Source organism: Salmo salar, chromosome ssa01 (assembly GCF_905237065.1).
Source record: "Salmo salar chromosome ssa01, Ssal_v3.1, whole genome shotgun sequence".
Taxonomy (NCBI): Eukaryota; Metazoa; Chordata; class Actinopteri; order Salmoniformes; family Salmonidae; genus Salmo; species Salmo salar.
In genome coordinates, this window is record NC_059442.1 from 25,965,315 (window position 1) to 25,990,948 (window position 25,634).

General features: G+C 46.3%; 1 protein-coding gene across 1 annotated transcript in view; it reads left to right on the plus strand.

The window, feature by feature from the left end:
* The window catches only part of LOC106587081 (ryanodine receptor 3), a 168,910-nt gene that overhangs the window by 93,223 nt on the left and 50,053 nt on the right, over window positions 1–25,634 (plus strand). Inside the window, 25 exon segments of the mRNA XM_045715707.1 lie at window positions 402–497; window positions 628–746; window positions 2,303–2,436; window positions 2,629–2,806; window positions 2,808–2,871; window positions 3,082–3,274; window positions 6,648–6,864; window positions 7,103–7,207; window positions 9,844–9,947; window positions 12,195–12,278; window positions 12,467–12,626; window positions 12,982–13,129; window positions 13,237–13,439; window positions 13,630–13,804; window positions 14,664–14,872; window positions 16,495–16,697; window positions 16,773–16,842; window positions 16,940–17,100; window positions 17,222–17,387; window positions 18,079–18,165; window positions 18,294–18,520; window positions 18,663–19,479; window positions 19,961–20,161; window positions 21,108–21,210; window positions 21,944–22,078. Of these exon segments, the coding sequence (XP_045571663.1) occupies window positions 402–497; window positions 628–746; window positions 2,303–2,436; window positions 2,629–2,806; window positions 2,808–2,871; window positions 3,082–3,274; window positions 6,648–6,864; window positions 7,103–7,207; window positions 9,844–9,947; window positions 12,195–12,278; window positions 12,467–12,626; window positions 12,982–13,129; window positions 13,237–13,439; window positions 13,630–13,804; window positions 14,664–14,872; window positions 16,495–16,697; window positions 16,773–16,842; window positions 16,940–17,100; window positions 17,222–17,387; window positions 18,079–18,165; window positions 18,294–18,520; window positions 18,663–19,479; window positions 19,961–20,161; window positions 21,108–21,210; window positions 21,944–22,078 (4,359 nt within the window).

The window sequence follows — 25,634 nt, forward strand, 5'->3', positions numbered from 1 at the left end:
GACTCTCCTGTGCCCCCGATGTCACGCCCTCCCTCTGCACTCTGCTGCTTAATTAATATGCATGAGGATTAGGAAAAGGACACTACTCTTTCCTTGGCATGGAGTGTGGTTTAAGGTGTGCGTTTTGGGTGACGTTGTTGTTGTGTAAGATGTAAGTTTTGGCAGTGTTGTTGGCTGTAGGTCAAAGACATCTTCATAACTATGTAACATGTCTCCTTGGGTTTAATTATTTGTTGTGAAAAATGTACAGTAATGTTCGGTAGTGTTTTTCTATTGTTGCTAGGTTTTCTGTACTGTAGGTCAAAGATCAGCAATTTGCATTATCCTCTTCAAACTAGCCAACTGTGTGTCATGTGTCTCCTCCCCATGACCTGTGACCTTCTTGTCCATGTGTCCTGTAGCGGCGCTGATCCGAGGCAACAGGAACAACTGCACCCAGTTCTCCAACAACCTTGACTGGCTGGTCAGCAAGCTGGAGAGACTCGAGTCCTCCTCAGGTACCATGATGACATGTTTAAAACCTGAGTGGGTTTAGTTATGCTTTACTATGTATCGTCATACCCAGAAGCATGCGTTTAAGGAACGTCCTTTCGTGTCTTGTTCCCTTGTTCTCTGTGGCCACGGCAGGCATTCTGGAGGTTCTCCACTGCATTCTAACTGAGAGCCCGGAGGCTTTAAATATCATCCAGAGAGGACACATCAAGTCCATCATCTCCCTGCTCTACAAACATGGACGCAACCACAAGGTGAGCTGAAACAGGAGGAGGAGCTATATCAAATATCACCATGATCAAGTGGATGCAGCGACATTGTTTGTTATTTTGATACCATTTGTCCATCACAACAGCTTGAGCACAGTTACTTGTAAAGCACAGTAATTCACTCATGAGCCTGCGTTTTATTAGTACACCCAGTGCTGACAGGGCTGCAGAGAGTTGATGAGTTCTTGTTGGGGCTGTGCATTTGGTTGTTATGTGTATAGAGATCAATATGTTTGCATTGAAATTAGGTCTCCAGCGGCAGGTTGCCATTTATTGTCATGAATCTTGCCCTGGAGGCAGCTCTGCAGAGTGGTCACTAACTGGCACAGCCACAAAGTAATAAAATCTGATTTTAAACCTAACCCTAACCTTAACCATACTGTTAAACCTAATGGCTAACCCTAACCTTAAATCTAACCTGTACCCCCGCACATTGACTCGGTACCAGTACCCCCTGTATATAGCCTTGTTATTGTTCTTTTATTGAGTTACTTTTTCTTATTTTTTACTTTAGTTTATTTTGTAAATATTTTCTTAACTCTTTTTTGAGTAAGCATTTCACGATAAGGTCTACTCATGCTGTGATGCATGTGACAAATAAAGTTTGATTTGATTTGAAATCTGCAAACTATTTTGGCGACCCAACCAAATTCACATAGAAAAGTGCATTATAGATCTGTCATTCTCGTTGAAAGCAAGTCTAAGAAGCGGTAGATTGATCTGTTATTTTATATGTCTATGCTTCAGTTTAGTTTTAGTTTTTGCGTGTTTTACTTTCGGTTTTGTACTCCAGCTTCAAACAACTGAAAATATAATATTTTTGGTTATGGAAAATATATTTCACAGCGGTTTAGATGGTACAATGATTCTCTACACTATACTTGCTTGTTTTGTCACATAAACTGAAATTGGGAAAAACTATTAGAATTTTAGCAACCAGAAAATGGCAGAGTGATTTCTGCATAGTCCAACATTAAATTAAGCACATTTCTTTTCATAGATTTTTACAATATAGCCAATTTTGATTTTGCAGCTGGCCCATCTAGTGGAAATCACTGAGTTCTGCCTCCAAGGCAATATTCATGACAATAAACGTCAACCTGCTCTCCAGTGGGCTGTCATCTCCTTTGTCATAAATCACAGTCGATGTATCATTTGGCTGTGGCCCCTTATGAAGCGGCGGATAATAAAGCACAGGTCTTGGCCTGGCGCCCTTGGCTGCTGTTCCTTGCCCATTTAATTCCTCTGCTTTGTAAAGCCAGGTTGGGCCCCCATGCATCAAAATTATATTACTGGATATGGTTTCACCCTGATTAGCATCTCTCAGTAATTATGGCTGGCTGCATTAATAGCTGCATAAAAAGGTTCTCCCTCTAATAGCAACATGAAAAAGGACTACGGATGAGTTGGTAGTCCTTAGGCCTCTCTCTCCCTGTCTCTCCCTCTCAGGGTTTGAATGGTTAGATGAGCTGCATTCTGTACTCAGTGATTAGGGAGCTGCTGTATTCACCCCCTCCTCCCTCTCTCTCCTCAACCTGCAGATTCTGGATGTGCTCTGCTCCCTCTGTGTGTGTAACGGGGTGGCTGTAAGAGCCAATCAGAATCTTATCTGCGATCACCTGCTCCCTAAAAGAGATCTGCTTCTCCAGACCCGATTGGTCAATGACGTCCAAAGGTAACAAGCCATCCAATCCCAGCCCGGTATAATTAGATTAATGCGCTACTGGTTGTAATGTAGGAGTGATAGATAGTGTTGGATATTCTTCTCTTTGCTGTGTTTGTTTGATGGGATTGTGCATAGTGCCTAAAGAAACATCGATCACAATTATGTGATTAAGTCCTAATCCGAGTCTCTGATACTTGGCAGCATGAGGCCCAACATCTTCCTGGGACTGAGTGAGGGCTCGGCCCAGTATAAGAAGTGGTACTACGAGCTGATGATTGACCAGGTGGACCACTTCTTGACCAGCGACCCCTCTCACCTGCGTGTGGGCTGGGCCACCAACAAGGGTTACGCCCCTTACCCTGGTGGAGGGGAGGGCTGGGGGGGGCAACGGGGTGGGGGACGACCTCTACTCTTACGGCTTTGACGGACTTCATCTCTGGTCAGGTGGGTATCCGCAGTAGATGTTTGCTTTCATCTTAACCTAGCTGCTCCACATTAAGTCACCTGATTCATAAATTATGAGAGTAACCCAGGGCTAAGACCAGATTGTGTCTAGACAGTGTGTGTCCTACAGTCTGCTTTGCCCAAAGAGTGTGTGTTCGTGTGCGTGTCTTGTAGGTCATATTTCAGTGCTGACACTGTGGTTTATTGCAGGTCGTATCTCCCGGGCGGTGGCTTCTATTAACCAACACATCCTGACCTCTGAGGATGTGGTGAGCTGTTGTCTGGACCTGGGAGCTCCCAGCATCTCCTTCAGGATCAATGGACAGCCCGTACAGGGCATGTTCGAGAACTTCAACATCGATGGACTCTTCTTCCCTGTTGTCAGCTTCTCTGCTGGCGTCAAGTATGTGTTTGTCTTAGACACACACCTGTGTCATTAACATGAATGAACACGTACAGTGAGGGAAAAAAGTATTTGATCCCCTGCTGATTTTGTACGTTTGCCCACTGACAAAGAAATGATCAGTCTCTAATTTTAATGGTAGGTTTATTTGAACAGTGAGAGACAGAATAACAACAAAAAAATCCAGAAAAACGCATGTCAAAAATGTTATAAATTGATTTGCATTTTAATGAGGGAAATAAGTATTTGACCCCCTCTCAATCAGAAAGATTTCTGGCTCCCAGGTGTCTTTTATACAGGTAACGAGCTGAGATTAGGAGCACACTCTTAAATGGAGGGCTCCTAATCTCAGTTTGTTACCTGTATAAAAGACACCTGTCCACAGAAGCAATCAATCAATCAGATTCCAAACTCTCCACCATGGCCAAGACCAAAGAGTTCTCCAAGGATGTCAGGGACAAGATTGTAGACCTACACAAGGCTGGAATGGGCTATCGCAAAGCAGCTTGGTGAGAAGGTGACAACAGTTGGTGCGATTATTCGCAAATGGAAGAAACACAAAAGAACTGTCAATCTCCCTCAGCCTGGGGCTCCATGCAAGATCTCACCTCGTGGAGTTGCAATGATCATGAGAATGGTGAGGAATCAGCCCAGAAATACACGGGAGGATCTTGTCAATGATCTCAAGGCAGCTGGGACCATAGTCACCAAGAAAACAATTGGTAACACACTACGCCGTGAAGGACTGAAATCCTGCAGCACCCACAAGGTCCCCCTGCTCAAGAAAGCACATATACATGCCCGTCTGAAGTTTGCCAATGAACATCTGAATGATTCAGAGGACAACTGGGTGAAAGTGTTGTGGTCAGATGAGACCAAAATGGAGTTCTTGGCATCAACTCAACTCGCCGTGTTTGGAGGAGGAGGAATGCTGCCTATGACCCCAAGAACACCATCCCCACCGTCAAACATGGAGGTGGAAACATTATGCTTTGGGGGTGTTTTTCTGCTAAGGGGACAGGACAACTTCACCGCATCAAAGGGACAATGGACAGGGCCATGTACCGTCAAATCTTTGGTGAGAACCTCCTTCCCTCAGCCAGGGCATTGAAAATGGGTCATGGATGGGTATTCCAGCATGACAATGACCCAAAACACACGGCCAAGGCAACAAAGGAGTGGCTCAAGAAGAAGCACATTAAGGTCCTGGAGTGGCCTAGCCAGTCTCCAGACCTTAATCCCATAGAAAATCTGTGGAGGGAGCTGAAGGTTGGAGTTGCCAAACGTCAGCCTCGAAACCTTAATGACTTGGAGAAGATCTGCAAAGAGGAGTGGGACAAAATCCCTCCTGAGATGTGTGCAAACCTGGTGGCCAACTACAAGAAACGTCTGACCTCTGTGATTGCCAACAAAGTTTTTGCCACCAAGTACTAAGTCATGTTTTGCAGAGGGGTCAAATACTTATTTCCCTCATTAAAATGCAAATCAATTTATAACATTTTTGACATGCGTTTTTCTGGATTTTTTGTTGTTGTTATTCTGTCTCTCACTGTTCAAATAAACCTACCATTAAAATTATAGACTGATCATTTCTTTGTCAGTGGGCAAACGTACAAAATCAGCAGGGGATCAAATACTTTTTTCCCTCACTGTATACACACCTTACAGAGCACTCTCCTCAAATATCTTCCTCTCCTCCCTCTAGTCTGCATGAAAATCCATCTAATCCCTCCCTACATAATTTCCTCCAAATACTCTATTAATCCTTAAGGGCTCAGATGCAGGTAGAGGCCATCTTACCCACTTGTGTTGCCATGGCAACTTCAGATGATATGAATGACGTCTGCTAAATGACATTTCAGGCCCCAGCAAGCTTTCCAGGATTTCATGATCGACTCCGTTTTTGCAGCAAAATGGCATTTTACTATTCTGAACCTTACTTTGTGCCGAGATGTGACGCTTGACAGTTCCAGACATTTCCGTTCACATCAAATTCCACCCAGGGCTGCAAGCTACACTGTATATCAATTACCACAATCAAATTTGCGGAAGCGTTATACAAAATTAACATAACCTCATATTTATAGAAATTCTGTCAGCGTTATTCTGCATTTGTCTGTGTGTATGATGTCACGAGAGGCAGGCCACATCAGATAATGTAAATAAGGAACCCTGTGGGGCTTGAACATTTCCTGTGCTCTGAACTGCTGGCCATGCTATGCCATGGCACAGCCAGTCACTGTGCAGCGACACTTGTTAATAATTGATTGGTGCACTGCACTCAGAATGGACTTGGAGTGAATGCGTCATCATCACTACTACTTCAGCTGCTATTTCAGACAGGGCCCAGGAGGGCTGCTGAGTAGTGGGCTGAAATGCTACATCATTCTCACTGTGGGGTAAGTCATAGTCACTCTCTGTTCTACTGGGCTCAGCTGGGGCGCGGTTAGAGATGGGCTGGGGCTCAGTTAGAGATGGGCTGGGGCGCGGTTAGAGATGGGCTGGGGCTTGGTTAGAGCTGGGCTGAAGCTGGAGCTTGGTTACAGCTGGGCTGGGGCTCGGTTGGAGCTGGGCTGGGGCTCGGTTGGAGCTGGGCTAGGGCTCAGTTGGAGCTGGGCTGGGGCTTGGTTGGTGCTGGGGCTCGGTTGGAGCTGGGGTTCGGTTGGAGCTAGGCTGGGGTTCGTTTGGAGCTGGGCTGGGGTTCGTTTGGAGCTGGGCTGGGGTTCGTTTGGAGCTGGGCTGGGGTTCGTTTGGAGCTGGGCTGGGGTTCGTTTGGAGCTGGGCTGGGGCTCGGTTGGAGCTGGGCTGGGGCTTGGTTAGAGCTGGGCTGAAGCTGGAGCTTGGTTACAGCTGGGCTGGGGCTCGGTTGGAGCTGGGGTTCGTTTGGAGCTGGGTCTCGGTTGGAGCTGGGCTGGTGCTCAGTTGGAGCTGGGCTGTGGCTTGGTTGGTGCTGGGGCTCGGTTGGAGCTGGGGTTCGGTTGGAGCTAGGCTGGGGTTCGTTTGGAGCTGGGCTGGGGTTTGTTTGGAGCTGGGCTGGGGTTCGTTTGGAGCTGGGCTGGGGTTTGTTTGGAGCTGGGCTGGGGCTCGGTTGGAGCTGGGCTGGGGCTCGGTTGGAGCTGGGCTGGGGTTCGTTTGGAGCTGCGCTGGGGCTCGGTTGGAGCTGGGCTGGGGCTCGGTTGGAGCTTGGCTGGGGCTTGGTTGGAGCTTGGCTGGGGCTCGGTTGGAGCTGGGCTGGGCCTCAGTGGCTCTATGATCTGCTCTAATCCTCTCCTCTTACCCCTGCACCAAAATCAACCCATCAACCCCCTTCATCACTTTCAAGCTCATGCACATACTGAACACACCAATTGACTAAGTCCCCCTCTCTCTCTAGGGTGCGTTTCCTGTTGGGCGGTCGTCATGGCGACTTCAAGTTCCTGCCTCCGTCAGGCTACGCTCCGTGTTACGAGGCCCTGCTGCCTAAGGAGAAGATGAAGGTGGAGCCAGTGAAGGAGTACAAGAGGGACATGGAGGGGGTCCGAGACCTGCTGGGGACCACACAGTTCATGTCCCAGGCCTCCTTCATACCCACCCCTGTGGAGACCAGCCAGGTAACAGGGGTATGGTATTCAGCTCAGAACGCCTCATATTAACTGCAACATGGCTCATCTGAAACACAGTTACAGTGATTATACTGCATGTTTTTAAGGTTGTTGTACAATCATACCTACAGAGGAAGGGTTTCCATTTATCCACAAATGTATGATTGATGACATAAGCCTGCTGTACTGTCTGCAAACAGATGCTGTTTATCTACGACACAGATTCTTTGTGTTCTCTGTCTCTCAGATCGTCATGCCGCCATACCTGGAGAAGGTCCGGGACAGACTGGCTGAGAATATCCACGAGCTGTGGGGCATGAACAAGATAGAACTGGGCTGGTCTTATGGGAAGGTAGGAGACCTCTTTGACACTGATGGAGAGAATAGAGTCACAGAGCACTAGCAAACCCTTTTGGACAGTCCATGTCATTGGCATACATAGGAAAGACATGATACACTAAATGGGTTATCACTCAGCTGATCATTTCAGCCAATATAAACATGAATAAAATGGTATTATGAAATACAGTACACATCAGCTTGCACATGTTTTTTTGTGTTAAACAATTATCAATATACTGTAATTGATTTATGTGAAATGCATTAACCCTAAACTAATCGTACAAGTTCTACCATCATTAAAGCAACAAAACAAGCCTGTACACCATTTTGCTTTCTCTTTTATAATTTGCGGTACAAACCAAACAGAGGGTAAGTGACGAATACTCCTGTCTTTCTCCCATTGTGCTCCTCATACCATTCATTCTATTCATTATAGTTTGTTTGTAGGCGACAGAATCATATTTTTTGTGTTCTTAAAGGGATAGTTCGGGATTTTGGCAACGAAGCCCTTTATTTATTTCCCTAGAGTCAGATGAACTCATGGATATCATTTTTATGTCTCTGCATCCAATAAGAAGGAAGTTAGAGGTAATTTCACGAGCCAATGCTAACTGGCTTAGCACAAAGAAGACTGGAAGTATTCAGGTACAGCACAGCTAGCACTTCCAGTCTTCGTGTTAAACTACTCTTGGGAGGTAGATAAAGGGCCTCATTGCCAAAATCCCAAACTATCCCTTTATTGAGTTACAATGCAATTGTTTTAGCCAAGGGCACAGCAGGAGATTTTTGGCCATTTCAATGGACACTACTGATGGAATAGAACTTATAGAATATAACTTTATTTCTCTCTTGATAGTTTAATTCCAGATTATTAAACTGGACGCTAATTCATCAAGTCCTATTGATATAACAATTGGGTGAGTGTTTCTTGGTTTCATGTTAGTAGATGATTGCCAAAGTGACCTGAGGTGAGTTCAGTTCGCTTGAACATTTGCAACGTTGTGGGATGGTTTGTACTGAGCGACATGTTTCTCCAAAACGTTCTTGTACGTTCTTGAGCAGACTTTGAGGTACGTTTGCTCCTGTTTGGTGGGAGTGGAGAAGTGTGGCTTGTTGCAGTGAGTGACGTATTTAAAGGGCAGTCGCAATGCTGACAGCTTTCCCCATTCCACAATCCAACCCCTCCATGTTTTTCAACTGGTCGTTCAGAACAGCACCGTTTCCACTTAATTGAACGTTCCAGACGTAAAAACGTTCCGAATGTAATCCAGAACGTAAAAACGTTTTAGATAGTAAATTCGTTCTGAACGTTCCAGAACGTAAAAACGTTCTGAACACAGCCCTGTTGTGCCCTACTGCCCTTAAAGGTGCAGACAATCAATACCAGAAACAATATGCAACACAGCTCTTATGTCTATATTACAAATGTGATGGAGTTGTGTAGAGTAGACCCCCCTGTTCTCTCAGTCTTACTGAATGATTCTCTCAGTCCTCCAGTCCCTTCATCCATCCTATCCCCATTTGTAAACTCCACTGTGACGGTGGGATTTCTCCACCCACAGAACAGCCAGCCATTCCTTCAGTTCCAACATGTTAATAAAGCCTTTTATTTGGGGTGAGGACATCTATTACTCTGGGGTCAAGTTCTCTTTCATTCATTAAAACAGAATTCTGCACCCCAGACATACCAGGTCGGCTTTAATATGTGATTTTAACAAGACCTTGTTAGCTCGGGCCAGGTGACATTGTCCTGGCCGGCTATAGAGCTAGCTTCACCAGGGAGACCTCAGTGTGCTGAAGCCAGGCTGAACCGAACACACACAGTACCTGGACAGCACTGGTATTGTATTCCACTCTCCATAGAGCACAGCTCCAGTGCTTAATAAAGAGGTGAGCGTTGTAGTTGCTGGGGTTTCTATGGGGTAGGGCTACCTGACACACTTCCTAATCTGAGTCCAGTATTTGGTATAACATAGTTATAATAGTTGTATCAGCATGGGCCATTGAAAGTATAAAAAGGGTCTCAAACAAGACGTGTGACTCATATTGAGGCTATTAAGAATGGCATGTACCTCTTTGTCCTCTAGCACAGCCCTCGTTGAATGGACTGTAATAGGCTGCAGGAAACTGTTCGATAAAAGCATTCATGCAGGAGAGTTCTTGTACTATTCACAAAAGAGCTGCCTGGTGTTCATTTAGCACACAAATAGCCATGTACGTGTACATGTTTTCTTGGTCAACATGGATGTAATACTGTTTGGGCTGCAGAGAGCAGCCAAACGGATTATTTGGCGTAAAACACAGCAGTCAAGAATAGAATTACATATCTCACTTGGTAATGCAGACTCACACCTCTAAATCTTCCAAGAAAACATGCTCCTCCAACTACATTCATAACATGTCCACTAGACTAGATCATGTTGTCACTCCCAGTACACCAGTGGCTCTCTGTAATTAAGGAGACAACATACCTTCTCCTCTGTTGATTCACAATTACCTTCATTGTGAGTCAAATTATACTTATAGTTGTCTATTGTGTTTTTTAATAAGGTTTTTTCTTTTGGAATATTTCTGCCCCTCTTCTTCAATACATATACAGTAACTGAAATATTCATACGTCAACAATTATTTCGATGTGTTTCTCAGATAAGGGACGATAACAAGCGGCAGCACCCCTGCCTCGTGGATTTTTCCAAACTGCCTGAAACAGAGAAGAATTACAACCTGCAGATGTCAACTGAAACCTTGAAGTATGTCCTGCATTATAAGTAACACTATATTAGACCCACTGAGAAAAGGAGGAAGACAAGGAGAGAGATATGACAGAAGGTGTGGGTGAACCAGGGGCTCAGACAGGAAGTAAACTAAAGCCTCTCTCCTGCTGGGCTCTCAGCACCTGAAACACCCCAGTGTTCCTGACATCACCCACCAATCACTGTAGGACATCTGCTATTGATCCACTGACAGCCCACACTGACAGCCCACACTGACAGCCCACACTGACAGCCCACACTGACGCTAAGAAACAAAAGTTTCAAGAGACAGAGAAGTGTGTGTGAGTGATGCGTGTGTGTGATTAGAGAGGGCGGTAAAGACTGGTTTGATTAACATTCATCTACAGTGACATTGACACAACAGAGACAGACAGCGTGGGCCCCGAAAGAGCAGCCCCGCCATTCTGAAATCACACCACATCTCTCCTTTGTCCTCTTACTATGACAAAGCAATGAGATCCTGCTGATAGTAGTACCTAGTGAATAACTCTTCCTTAATACGTCTTTAAGGGGATATCTATGGTTTCATAATGGACAAGGACATGCGTGATTGAACAAATCCTTATTCTCTTCACGTTGGTTCTATTGCCAGTCTGTGTGATGTAGAAATAGGGCAGAAACCCACCAGACCTAGTATCATAACATTATTCCTGCTGATTATAGTATTTAGTAGAGTGTGCAGGCAATGTGAGTGTCTTAAACTGTCACATATTAAAACCTGTTGGGGCTACAGGTTAGCAATGAACCCCGAGTCGGGATTGCTAACAAGGCTGGAAATTCAAAACATCAAAAATCGAATAATTTCAATTTCTCAAACAATCAACTATATTACACAATTTAAAAGATAAACATCTCCTTAATCTAACCACATTGTTCGATTTTCAAAGAGGCTTTACGGCAAAAGCATAAAGTTAGATTATGTTAGGACAGTACATAGCCACAAAAGTACAAACATCCATTTTCAATTCAAGGTCAGGCGTCACCAAAAGCAGAAACCAGCTAGAATTATGCACTAACCTTTGTCAATCTCCATCAGATGACACTCCTAGGACATTATGTTATACAATACATGCATTTTTTGTTCCATCAAGTTCATATTTATATCCAAAAACAGCATTTTACAGTAGCGTGAAATTCAGATTTTTTCTTCTCTGAAATGCTTCCGGTGAACATAACAAAATTACTATTCGAAAACATTGGTAAATTATAATATTGTTATTCAAAGAATAATATATTATCATCTCGTAATTGCTACCGAATGGCCAGATCTCAAAATAACTTTACTGGGAAATCACATTTTGCAATAAACGGGGTGCTATGCTAAGAACAATAAGCTATGCTATACAGTTAGCATCATCTAATATCGATAATAACATTGTAAATATCCCCTTACCTTTGATTATCTCCATCAGAAGGCACTGCCAGGAATCCCAGGTCCGGAACAAATGTGGTTTCTTTTGACAAAGTTCATAATTTATGTCCAAATAACACCAAGTAGTTAGCGTTCATTATGCTCCCACAAAACGTGGTGGGGGGGGTGTAAAATCACGCCGAAAAGCTAAAAAAACCTAGTAAATAATCTATTTACGTTCGTTCAAACATGTCAAATGTTGTTTAGCATTAATCTTTTGGTCCATTTTTAACGTTAAACATCAGTAATATTTTCACACAACCTATCCTATGTCTAGATAAACAATAATGACAAACTCACGCTTCTCAGATTTATGCGCAGGCGCAAAGAAATGAAGTGACGACATGTCAACTTCCTTGCATTCTAATTTGCTCTCTGTTTATCATAGACACTTCAAACAACTTTATAAAGATCGTTGACATCTAGTGGAAGCCGTAGGTGTTGCGAAATGAATCCTTTCTCACTATGGTATCTATAAAACAATGAGGCTAAATAGTACAGTCACAAAATTCACATTTTTTTGTATCTATTTTTCACAGGTTTTTGCCTGCAATATGAGTTTTGTTATACTTACAGACACCATTCAAACTGTTTTAGAAAATTCAGAGTGTTTTCTATCAGAATGTGTTAATACTATGCATATCCTAGCTTCTGAGTTGGTGTAGGAGGCAGTTAAAAATGGGCACATATTTTTTTCAAAATTTCTCAATACTGCCCCCGAGCCCCAACAGGTTTTAATTAAGAGAGCTGATCCTGTGTAGACAGATCTAATCCCCAGGTTGGGGAGTGTTAATATATGTGTCTCTTCACAGGACCCTGCTGGCATTAGGCTGCCATGTTGTCCAGGTCAACGCCAACGCTGAAGAGGACCTGAAGAAGATCAAACTCCCCAAAAAGTAAGTGTACTGTAGAGTAACATGATGGAATGGACAGAGAATGGACAACATCAATAACCCAATACATTATATACCAACTTCTAGATATGTAGACGTGTTTTGTATAGGATAGTAGAAATATGAAACATCTAGACATATGTGTGTTTTGTCCAGTGTTTAATGTTGATTATGTCCTGTTTTGATTGAAGCTACATGATGTCGAATGGTTACAAGCCCACACCGCTGGAGCTGTCTGACGTGAAAGTGACCCCAGGTCAGGAGCTCCTGGTGGAGAAACTGGCGGAGAACGCCCACAACGTGTGGGCCAAGGACAGGATCAAACAGGGTTGGACCTACGGCATTCAGCAGGTAAAGCACACAGTCATCTGTGTTAAGTCTTTGTGAAAGGACTGCAGGTTCAAACTATCCCAGCTCATGCAGGAGCACACAAAGGTTTTATAACAATGGACAAAACAATGACCCTCTCTCTATGCAAGCCACAAAAAATGCTAAATGGGACACCAACTCCACCACCTCCTGCAGAGTGACGAAGGACTCTGAAAGGATTCACAGAGTATAGAGTCATAGTAATAACATCAAACACTCAATGACCCTTAGGGATTGGCAGTGCAGTCGTAACAAGCATTGGCCTAGAGCGGATCCCTGGAGTGGTGTGTGTGTGTGTTTGTGTGAATCTAACTGTGCCTGTCTTTTCTCAATACAGGATGTGAAGAGCAAGCGGAACCCTCGCCTGGTGCCATATTCTTTATTAGACGAGCGCACTAAGAAGTCCAACAGGGACAGCCTCCGAGAGGCCATCCGGACTCTGATTGGATACGGCTACAACATCGAACCTCCCGACCAGGATGGCGGTAAGTTATCATTACCACACAAACCAATGCTAACATCCATGGTTAGGATGTATAGAACAGTAGAAGACTTCCTGTGTTGATACTGTGGCTGTCCTCCCACCCAGCAGGCCACGTGGTGGAGAGACTTAGCATCGACAAAATACGCTTCTTCCGCGTGGAGAGGACGTATGCGGTCCTGACAGGGAAGTGGTACTTTGAGTTTGAGGCGGTGACGGGAGGAGACATGCGTGTGGGCTGGGCCAGACCTGGATGTAAGCCTGATGTAGAGCTGGGTACTGATGAGCTGGCCTTCGTCTTCGATGGATACAAGGTGAACCCTCCCTTCTTCTTCCTACATCATTGAACATCATATACTCATAGAGTGAACGTGTAACTTTCTGTTAATGTTAGCTGATGATAGCATACACTGGAGAATAGATTTTTTGTTGGTCCTATAATTTAAGATTGAGTAAGATTGCAAAGGTTAGGCTGACTGCGTGTGTGCGTGTTTTTATCTTCAGGGTCACCGTCTGAACATGGGCAGCCGTTTCTTTGGGCGTTGTTGGCAGGCGGGGGATGTGGTGGGCTGCATGATCAACATGGAGGACAAGTCTATGATTTTCACCCTCAATGGAGAGATCCTCATCACTAACAAGGGCTCCGAGCTCTGCTTCGCCGACTTCGAGACGGAGGACGGTAAGTGTGTGAGACTGAAGATGGTGAGAATGTAAAACAGCCAGCAGTGTGTGAGACTGAAGATGGTGAGTACTGTATGTAAATCAGCCAGCAGTGTGTGGGACTGAAGATGGCGAGTACTGTATGTAAAACAGCCAGCAGTGTGTGAGACTGAAGATGGTGAGTACTGTATGTAAAACAGCCAGCAGTGCGTGAGACTGAAGATGGTGAGTACTGTATGTAAAACAGCCAGCAGTGTGTGAGACTGAAGATGGTGAGTACTGTATGTAAAACAGCCAGCAGTGTGTGAGACTGAAGATGGTGAGTATATAAAACAGCCAGCAGTGTGTGAGACTGAATATGGTGAGTACTGTATGTAAAACATCCAGCAGTGTGTGTGACTGATGATGGTGTGTATGTAAAACAGCCAGCAGTGTGTGTGTGAGACAGAGGATTAAGAGTGTGTGTCACGGACCTCTCTAAGCTCTGCTCCCTCTCTTATGTCTCAGTGCCGCCAGATCACTGACAGACATGCTGACAAGTTAACCTAACACCACCATGCTGAGAAAATGAGTGCAAAATCAGTGCCTCCCCATTATGAAATTAACTTTATATAATGTGACACTTCTAAATTGGCTTGGATAGATTTGACCCTCCCCCCGATGTGTGTGTGACAGGTGCTCTCTCGCCCTCTCTCTCTCTCCCCTAACTCTCTCTCTCTTTCCTCTGTCTCCCTCTCTCTCTCCCCTCTCTCTTACCCCTCTCTCTCTCCCCTCTCCCCCTCTCTCTCTCCCCCTTCTCGCTCTCTCTCTCGCGCTCTCTCTCCCTCTCCCCCTATCTCTCCTTCTCTCCCTCCTCTCTCTCTGTCTCTGTCTCCCAGGTTTTATCCCAGTATGTAGTCTGGGCCTGTCCCAGGTGGGTCGTATGAACCTGGGGAAGGATGCCAGTACCTTTAAGTATTACACCATGTGTGGCCTGCAGGAGGGTTTTGAACCCTTTGCTGTCAACATGAACCGTGAGGTCACCATGTGGTTCAGTAAACGCCTCCCCACCTTTTTCAATGTGCCAAAGAACAACAACCACATAATGGTAAGACAGACAATAATATCTTTTAGAAAATCAAAATCAATCACAAAATCAATATTGTAATATACAGTTGAAGTCGGAAGTTTATATACACCTTAGCCAAATACGTTTAAACTCAGTTTTTCACAATTCCTGACATTTAATCCTAGTAAAAATTCCCTGTCTTAGGTCAGTTAGGATCACCACTTTATTTTAAGAATGTAAGAACTATTATAACTATTTTGGGTGAATTTTGGCGCATTCCTCGTGACAGAGCTGGTGTAACTGAGTCAGGTTTGTAGGCCTCCTTGCTCGCACAAATTTTTTCAGTTCTGCCCACAAATTTTCTATCGGATTGAGGACAGGGCTTTGTGATGGCCACTCCAATACCTTGACTTTGTTGTCCTTAAGCTATTTTGCCACAAATTTGGAAGTATGCTTGGGGTCACTGTCCATTTGGAAGACCCATTTGCGACCAAGCTTTAAGCTCCTGACTGATGTCTTGAGATGTTGCTTCAATATATCCACATAATTTTCCTGCCTCATGATGCCATCTATTTTGTGAAGTGCACCAGTCCTTCCTGCAGCAAAGCACCCCCACAACATGATGCTGCCACCCCCGTGCTTCATGGTTGGGATGGTGTTCTTTGGCTTGCAAGCCGCCCCCTTTTTCCCTCCAAACATAACGATGGTCATTATGGCCAAACAGTTCTATTTTTGTTTCATCAGACCAGAGGACATTTCTCCAAAAAGTACGATCTTTGACCCCATGTGCAGTTGCAAACCTTAGTCTGGCTTTTTTATGGCGGTTTTGAAGCAGTGGCTTCTTGCTTGCTGAGCGGCCTTTCAGGTTATGTCGATATAGGACTCGTTTTACTGTGGATATAGATACTTTTGTACCTGTTTCCCCCAGCATCTTCACAAGGTCGTTTGCTGTTGTTCTGGGACTGATTTGCACTTTTCGCACCAAAGTACGTTCATCTCTAGGAGACAGAACATGGTCTGCGTGGTCCAATGGTGTTTATACTTGTGTACTATTGTTTGTACAGATGAACATGGTACCTTTAGGCGTTTGGAAATTGCTCCCAAGGATGAACGAGACTTGTGGAGGTCTACAATTTTTTCTCTGAGGTATTAGCTGATTTCTTTAGATTTTCTCATGATGTCAAGCAAAGAGGCACTGAGTTTGAAGGTAGGCCTTGAAATACATCCACAGGTACACCTTCAATTGACTCAAATGATGTCAATTAGCTTATCAGAAGCTTCTAAAGCCATGACATCACTTTCTGGAATTTTCCAAGCTGTTTAAAGGCACAGTCAACTTAGTGTATGTAAACTTCTGACCCCTGGAATTGTGATACAGTGAATTATAAGTGTAATAATCTGTCTGTAAACAATTGTTGGAATAATTACTTGTGTCATGCACAAAGTAGATGTCCTAACCGACTTGCCAAAACTATAGTTAATTAACAAGAAATTTGTGGAGTTGTTGAAAAACGAGTTTTAATGACTCCAACCTAAGTGTATGTAAACTTCCGACTTCAACTGTATATGTAGAAGTCCACAGAAGGTGAAGATAATTGGCTATTTCGCTATATTGTTTAGAATGAATAAATTAACTGGCAAAAAAATGTTATCTATGCCAGGTGACCAGAATAGATGGCACCATCGACAGCCCTCCCTGTCTGAAGGTGAGTCACAGGACTTTTGGGACCCAGAACAGTAATGGTGACATGGTATACTGTCGTCTGAGCATGCCCGTGGAGTTCCACTCCTTCTTCAAGACCAGCCCTGTCATGGACATGAACGGAGTGCACGAAGAGCACGAGTCCCTCAAACTCAAACACAGGTCAGACCTCTGAGCACATTCACTTTATCTTCTCACATTTTAATTGTTTCTTCAACGGTCGTGTTTTCTTTGTAGACATCCACTGAAGTCCATGAGACACAGTCATGATGGAATAAGAGGAACAGATTACAGCAACATCACCACGGTATGAAGTGGATCATAAACAGCTATAGGTATAAAGTCACCATTATAGACTTCAGGTGTTGTAGATCAAGCTAACCTACCACCATGTTGTCTTGCAGTACTACTACTCTGTCAGGGTATTCGCTGGTCAGGATCCATCCTGCGTGTGGGTGGGCTGGGTCACCCCTGACTACCATTACTATAGCAACCACTTCAACCTCAGTAAGAACCGGACGGTGACGGTTACCCTTGGAGACGAGCGTGGGCGGGTCCATGAGAGGTAAGTATGTTGTTAAGGAAACCCTCATCCTCATGTCGGTATCAACAGTAAGGATCAGTGCTATTCAAGTACCCATCTCCCTCTTCTTTTCTTCCCCTCTTCCTCCCTCACCATTCCCCAGTGTGAGGAGGAGTAACTGCTACATGGTGTGGGGAGGGGATGCCACCAGCTCAGGCCACTCGTCCAGTCGCAGTAACGTGGACCTGGAGATAGGCTGCCTCATTGACCTGGCCACTGGTCTGGTGACCTTCACTGTCAACGGCAAGGAGCTGGCCACCTCCTACCAGGTACTGCATTGCCAACCACACAGAGTGTCTCTGTACAGTCTCTCTCCTATCACACTTTATCGCTTCAGACTCCTTTCTGCTGCTATCAGCCCTACAGTATCTGTCCCATCATGCAGTCTGCCTCTTATCAGACCTACATCATCTCTAGAAACATATCATTCTGTCCAGATCTCTTCATTACTCATTGTAATAGTCACTCAGTCCTCCTGCCTCGGGCTCAGAAGTAGGGTAGGTGCTGTCTGTCCTGCCTGCCAGCTCTTAACCCAGCGTCAGGCTGTCTCTGTATGTACTCTCAAAACAGAGAAAAAAATCTCCCCTTTAAAGAGCATGATCTTATTCATTTCTCCCGTCGCAAAAACACGGTGAGCTTTTAAACTGTTCTGAGTCATCCTGCCAGCCTCTTCCCTAGTCTCTTTCAGCAATGCCTGACCTGACCTGACACCAACACACATAGGCACACACACACACACATAGGCACACACACACACACACACACACACACACACACACACACACACACACACACACACACACACACACACACACACACACACACACACACACACACACACCGAGTCAGATAGCTACATCATGCACTTTCACTGCTTTCACTTCCAAGCTGCTCTCTAAGTCACTGCACCTTTTCTGTCTGCAAACGTCTCACGTCAATGCTGTGCTGTTTCTTCTCCAGGTGGAACCCAACACAAAGCTGTTTCCTGCTGTATTTGTGCGACCTACCAGCCCCAATCTCTTCCAGTTTGAACTGGCCAAGATAAAGGTAGAGTAACTCGATTCCAATCGCTACTTTCCTGACCTAAAGTGTGTTGAATCTTTCCCCGGTTCTACTGGTATACAATCAACTGTGCGGACCACAACGTCGCTCTGTGTGACCTCTGACCTCTACAGAACACCATGCCTCTGTCGGCGGCCATCTTTAAGAGTGAGCATAAAAACCCAGTGCCTCAGTGCCCTCCGAGGCTGGACGTCCAGACCATCAACTCAGTGCTGTGGAGCCGCATGCCCAACACCTTCCTAAAGGTGGAGACGGCCAGGGTCAGTGAGAGACACGGCTGGGTGGTGCAGTGTCTGGAGCCCCTGCAGATGCTGGCTGTGCACATACCTGAGGAGAACAGGTAGACATTTACATGTGCTTATACATACTGTACACACATACACAGAGGCAGCACACACACCCTGGTTGCGGACATAAGCGCTCCTGTATACTGCCTGTCTTCGTTTGAACATTGTACTGAACCCCATTGACCTCCCCCCCAGGTGTGTTGACATCATGGAGCTGTCTGAGCAGGAGGACCTGAGGATGTTCCACTACCACACCCTGAAGCTCTACTGTGCCCTGTGTGCACTGGGCAATACCCGTGTAGCACACGCCCTCTGCAGCCACCTAGACCAATCCCAGCTGCTCTACACCATCGACAACCAGTATCTGTCGGGCATGCTGCGTGAGGGCTTCTACAACGTCCTGATCAGTGTTCATCTGGAGACGGCCAAGGAGGCCCGCCTTATGATGAACAACGAGTTCATCATCCCCGTCACCGCCGAGACTCGCAGCATCCGCCTGTTCTCCGACGCCTCCAAGCACCACTCTCCTCCTGGCGTGGGCCTCAGCACCTCCCTGAAGCCCCGGCTCAACTTCTACCCTCCTTGTTTCATCAGCACCAAGAGGGAGCAGCACCTGTACAGCCCCCAGATCCCCCTGGATGCCCTGAAGGAGAAGGCCATCACCATGCTGACCGAGGCCGTGCAGGGCGGTGGCCATCACATCAGAGACCCTGTAGGGGGCAGCGTGGAGTACCAGTTTGTGCCCATCCTGAGGCTGATTGGCACGCTGCTCACCATGGGCGTGCTGGGCAGTCAGGATGTCCATAAGATCCTGCTGCTCATCGACCCCAACGTGTTCGCGGAGCATCACGAGGAGGCGGCCGCCGCGGTGATGGAGGCCACGGAGAAGGAGGGACTGACAGGCGCCGAGGAGAAGGCGGTGGAGGCCGGGGAGGAGGAGGCAGCTAAAGAGGCCAAGCAGCCAATCAAAGGTCTGCTGGAGAAGAGGCTGCCTGAGCCAGTCAAACGACAGGTAACATGGTTACTGAGACAGAGGCACTGCTTCAGCTAGTCTTTCAATCACATGCTCTGCAAAATGCACTGACATTTATAGTCCGTTCCAAAGTCACTTAACCATGTAATGTCTCTGTATCAGTGATTTCTCTTCTCATGAGCCTGCTCAGATGCAGTATGTGTCATTAGATGCAGCGGTCTAAGGCACTGCATCTTAGTGCTAGAGGCGTCAATACAGACCCTGGTTCGATTTCAGGCTGTATCACAACTGGCCGTGATTGGGAGTCCCATAGGGCGGCGCACAATTGGCCCAGCGTCGTCCGAGTTAGGGTTTGGCCGGGGTAGGCTGTCATTGCAAATGAGAATTTGTTCTTAACTGACTTGCCTAGGTAAATAAAGGTTAAATAAAAAATACAAAATAAAAATACATTCCTGTGTGTCCAAATCCCAGCTGATGTGGAGGCTGACAGATTGTCTCTATGTGTTTTTCTCTCTCGTAGATGTGTGAGCTGCTTCACTACTTCTGTGACTGTGAGCTGAAGCATCGCATCGAGGCCATCGTGTCTTTCTCAGACAGCTTTGTCTCCAAGCTGCAGTACAACCAGAAGTTCAGGTACAACGAGCTGATGCTGGCCCTCAACATGTCTGCTGCCGTCACCGCCAAGAAGACCAAGGAGTTCCGCTCCCCTCCCCAAGAACAGGTACCACACGGAAATAGAAATAACCTAAGATGGCCTCCTAGTTAAAGATGTAGGTAATGGTGAGTTTATCATCTCTCTCCTGTAGAGTCATTGTATGAGAAAGTCACAGGCAAGCAGTTTTATTCACAGACTTTCGGACGTGGCCGTAACTCTGTAATTGAGTTAGGTTTTTTGAAATGCTGCCCACTTCATGAGGACTGGGATGACTGCAGACGTCTGTGTGTGTTAACCTTGTTACACTAGTATTAGAGAGAAGTGTTTGCACATTAACACAGGACAGGCTGCCGCTCCTAAGTGAGTGTGCGCACACATACACACTGCAACAAGGGCACGTTGTTCTCATAAACCTCAAAGTGACCCTCTGGCCGCCTCTCCACTCTAAACAAAAAAAAATGTATTTGGGGGGAGTTGTGGGAGTGTTCAGTCATTTTTCCACATTCATGGGTAATTGATTTCCTCCTTTTCCTTAAATTCCCTTTGGTTTTGTGTCATTGGGTTGTTTCATTTGTGGAGAGCACAGCTGGCCCGGAGTGACTGAGAGAGGCTTTAGTGACCAGCTCTATAAAAGTCTAACAGCTCCCCAAAGATCTTTAATTTGTGCATGTCCCTTCGCTGCCCAGCCCCAAGGCTGTGGGAATCCATCCCTGTCTGCTGTGTAATTGTCACTTCAGGTTTACCAGGGCTCTTTACGACCCGCCCCCCGGCCTCGCCAGACAGGAGGGAAGAACACCTCATTCCCTCATCTCATCCACAGTATTTCAGGGTCACAGCTCCCTGCTCACTTCAGCACTTTTCACAAACTATAATGACTTTTTACCTGGTTCCTTCATTCTCTACCACTGCACACAAGCTTTGCTATTTTCTCTGAACTATTTATGTATAAAGTGTGTAGGGCCATTGTGTAGCACAGTTATGTGGTCTAAATGATAGTCTATGTGTGTTTCAGATTAACATGCTGTTGAACTTCAGTACGGGGGAGGACTGCCCGTGTCCAGAGGACATTCAGGAGGAGCTCTATGCCTTCCACAACGAGCTGCGGCTGCACTGTGGTAAAGAACACCATCAGGTTTTATATGACCAGTCTGGACCTGGAGATTATGACCTGCCATCTGACTAGGATTAAAAATGAATGTCAGCATCAAATGGCCTGTGGCAGAAAATGATACCGTAGAGATGAGCTGTGGAATTCATTGAAAACAAAAATGCCAGCATTGGAGATGTAATTACTTACAGCAAAGGGGACACAATGCTTGTCCAAATAGGACTGGATAAAACATACACAACAAGAGTCAATATAATAGCATTTTTACTTGACAAACTGGGCAATATAGCTTGTTCTCATCCTGTATCCTTGTAAATGTACGTTTATTGTCTGAGCTCCCAAGGTTGGCTTGAATTACAGGGGGATATTGTTTTAGAGCATTCGGTGTGTTTCTCGGCAGAATGGAAGGCTTCTCTATCTGCAGATATCGTATAGTTCACTGCCTCTCCAGATTGCTATGACGTCTGAATGTTTTGCTGAATAATTAAAGACTTGGTCCTGGGGGGGTACTATACCAATGTAATGTATTCTACAGTCATGCTGCACTACTCTGACATAAAGCAGCACCTTAGAATGGAGACTGCAGGGAAATAAAAAGGAAAGACACAGAGGAAGAAAGTAACGCTAGCAAAAGAAAACCTGTGATACACCTGAAATACGCTGCTAGATTGACCGCTAGGAAGCAACATTTGTCCAGGAGTGGGATATTGGTTTTATTTCTGTGCCGTGTGTTTGTGTAGGAATCCCTATGGAGGAGGAGGATGAGGAGCAGGACAGGTCTATTAAAGGTCGTCTGCTGGCCCTGGTCTACAAGATCAAAGGTCAACCTCTGAAGACTGAAGAGGAGCCCACAGAGCAGGAACAACAAGCCCCCTGTAAGACTATTACTTCTACAACTATGTCAGAGCCAGCAATAACATGAACTGGTTACTCTGAAATCCACCTCCTTCCTGAAATCCCTCGGTAATAACACAGGTTTCCTAACAGACTCTTTGTTGGAGGTTATCCTATTTTTCTCCTGAACAAGCCACTGTTTACCCTCTCTGGCTAACATAGGTGGATGGGGAAATTGAAAGGTGCAGGGTAGCAGCTGAATAGTGATGCTGGCATACAAGCCCTGTTCCATTTGTCTGGCATGTAGCACAGACACCCAGTTGCAGCCATTTCCATTTCAATGTCTTTTTCAATGTTATTATGGTAATGCAGAGCCGGTGGAGGATTGGCTGCTCCGCCTGGCAGTGAGGGGCATCTTCACTCAGTCCTCCTGCTCTTCTGCAGAGAGAGAGGAGAAAAACACTGCACTGAGTTAACTCAGGCTTCTTCATCCTGATCTTACTCACACACACACACACACACACACACACACACACACACACACACACACACACACACACACACACACACACACACACACACACACACGCTCTCACACACACACGCTCTCACACACACACGCTCTCACACACACACACACACACACACACACACACACACACACACACACACACACGCGCACACGCACACACATACACACACACGCACACACACACACACACACACATATACACACACACACTATACACACACACGTGCACACACACACACATACATGCACACACACAGGCACACACAAATATACACAAATGCAGAGCTCTGTACCAGTATGTAAATTGTCTGACATTCTTCAAGTAAGATGCAATATCAGAGGCTACTAATTAATTCACTGATTGCCGTTAATCACTTCCCTCCTTCCCTGTCCTTCAGGACAGACCACTGTCACAACACTGTTTCACTATAGCAGAATCCTTCCCTCCCTGTCCTTCAGGACAGACCACTGTCACAACACTGTTTCACTATAGCAGAATCCTTCCCTCCCTGTCCTTCAGGACAGACCACCGTCACAACACTGTTTCATAATAGCAGAATCCTTCCCTCCCTGTCCTTCAGGACAGACCACTGTCACAACACTGTTTCACTATAGCAGAATCCCTCCCTCCCTGTCCTTCAGGACAGACCACTGTCACAACACTGTTTCACTATAGCAGAATCCTTCCCTCCCTGTCCTTCAGGACAGACCACTGTCACAACACTGTTTCACTATAGCATAATCCCTCCCTCCCTGTCCTTCAGGACAGACCACTGTCACAACACTGTTTTACTATAGCATAATCCCTCCCTCCCTGTCCTTCAGGACAGACCACTGTCACAACACTGTTTCACTATAGCAGAATCCTTCATATTATCGGGACAGTTCTATTGAAACCTTTTATGGCGTTTAATTATCCTTTTACTGCCCTGTAAGACAATAAAGCAATCAATAAAATTAAAGCCCTATCTTGAGTTTAGAGGTATCCAGCACAGGAGGTTGGTGTCATGTTAATTAGGGAGGATGGGCTCATGGTAATGGCTGGAGTGGAATAAGTGGATGGTATCAAATACATCGAACATGTGGTTGATACCATTCCATTCGCTCCGTTCTCCTGTGGTATGTATCCAGGATGGGCTACACTTGTAGTTGAGATCAGTACATTTCATTCAAAGGAAAACATGTTTGCACCCTTCCTGACCCCAAACCAATATGGGTACACCTCACTGCCTATAATAAGAGTGCTGCTGGCAAGGACAAGTGCCCAAATTGCGGCAGGTACATTTGGGCTGGAATATCCAACAGTGAATGCAGACAGTGAAAGGCAATCTGTCCCCAGACTGTTAGACTGACCCCGATGTGGACCATATGAGACTCTTCACTATTGATCTCACAAGAGAGAGGACAGGAATATAGAGGTTGTGTGTTTCCACTTAAAGACTTGTTTGGATATTTTCTTGCCCGTGTTCGCTGTTTTTTTCAGACATGATTGATTGTAACTGTGCTGTGTATGTCACGAGCGGGTAGAACTGTTTTAGGGTGAGTCAAGTGCAGGAGACTGAGGTCCGTTGGAACAAACTTGATTTAATAAATCCAAAGGCAAAATCCATATACGGCTGGGAGCACAACAGTCAAAAAGACTAAAAGAAGCTCCGCTCAAATGGGCAGACGGGGCGCAGCCCGGCAACCCTACTGCCTATACAATAAGTCGTAACCCAAACAATATAACACCACACGTAACAAAGAACAATCCCGCACGAATCCTAACTAAACACAGACAGACTAAATACCCCCCCACTAATGACAAACACGAAACAGGTGCAATCAAAAAACAGACATAACTAACAGACACTGAAACATGGATCGGTGGCAGCTAGTAGGCCGGCGACGACGAACGCCGAGCACCGCCCGACCGAGGAGAGGCGCCACCTTCTGTGGACGTTGTGACAGTACGCCGGGGCCCCTCCGATGTCCAGGGGGGGCGGGGGGGGGCCTCCCGTACCTCAGCGTCCTGCAGCGGACCAGCTACCACCGGCCTGAGGAGAGACACATGAAATGAGGGGTTAATACGGTAATATGTAGGAAGTTGTAACCTATAACACACCTCGTTTATTCTCCTCAGGACTTTGAATGGCCCCACAAATCGCGGACCCAGCTTCCGGCAGGGCAGGCGGAGGGGCAGGTTCCGGGTCGAGAGCCAGACTCTTTCCCCTGGGTTAAACACAGGGGCCTCACTGCGGTGGCGGTCAGCGCTCTCCTTGTGTCGTTCTCCAGCCCTCTTTATACACTCCTGGACAGCATTCCAGGTCTCCCTAGAGCGCTGGACCCATTCCTCCACCGCAGGAGCCTCTATCTGGCTCTGTTGCCATGGCACCAGGACCGGCTGATAACCCAACACGACCTGGAAGGGTGACAGGTTAGTAGAGGAGTGGCGCTGAGAGTTCTGGGCCATCTCGGCCCAGGGCACGAACCGCGCCCACTCCCCTGGCCGGTCCTGGCAATACGACCGCAGAAACCTGCCTACATCCTGGTTAATGCGCTCTACCTGCCCATTACTCTCGGGGTGGAAACCCGAGGTCAGGCTGACCGAGACCCCCAGCCTCTCCATAAACGACCTCTATACTCTGGACGTAAACTGGGGACCCCGATCAGATACGATGTCCTCGGGGCACCCCGTACTGCCGGAAGACGTGGGTGAATAGGGCCTCCGCGGTCTGTAGGGCCGTAGGAAGACCGGGCAACGGAAGCAGACGGCAGGACTTTGAGAACCGATCCACAACAACCAGGATCGTCATGTTCCCCTGAGATGGCGGGAGATCCGTTAGGAAATCCACCGAGAGGTGAGACCAAGGCTGCTGTGGAACGGGGAGGGGCTGTAATTTCCCTCGAGGCAGGTGCCTAGGAGCCTTGCACTGGGCGCACACCGAACAGGAAGAGACATAGTGTCTTACATCCTCAACCAAGGTGGGCCACCAGTACTTCCCCTTCAGGCCTCGCACTGTCCGTTCCACCCCAGGGTGAGCCGAGGAGGGTAGAGTGTGGGCCCATCGGATCAAGCGATCGCA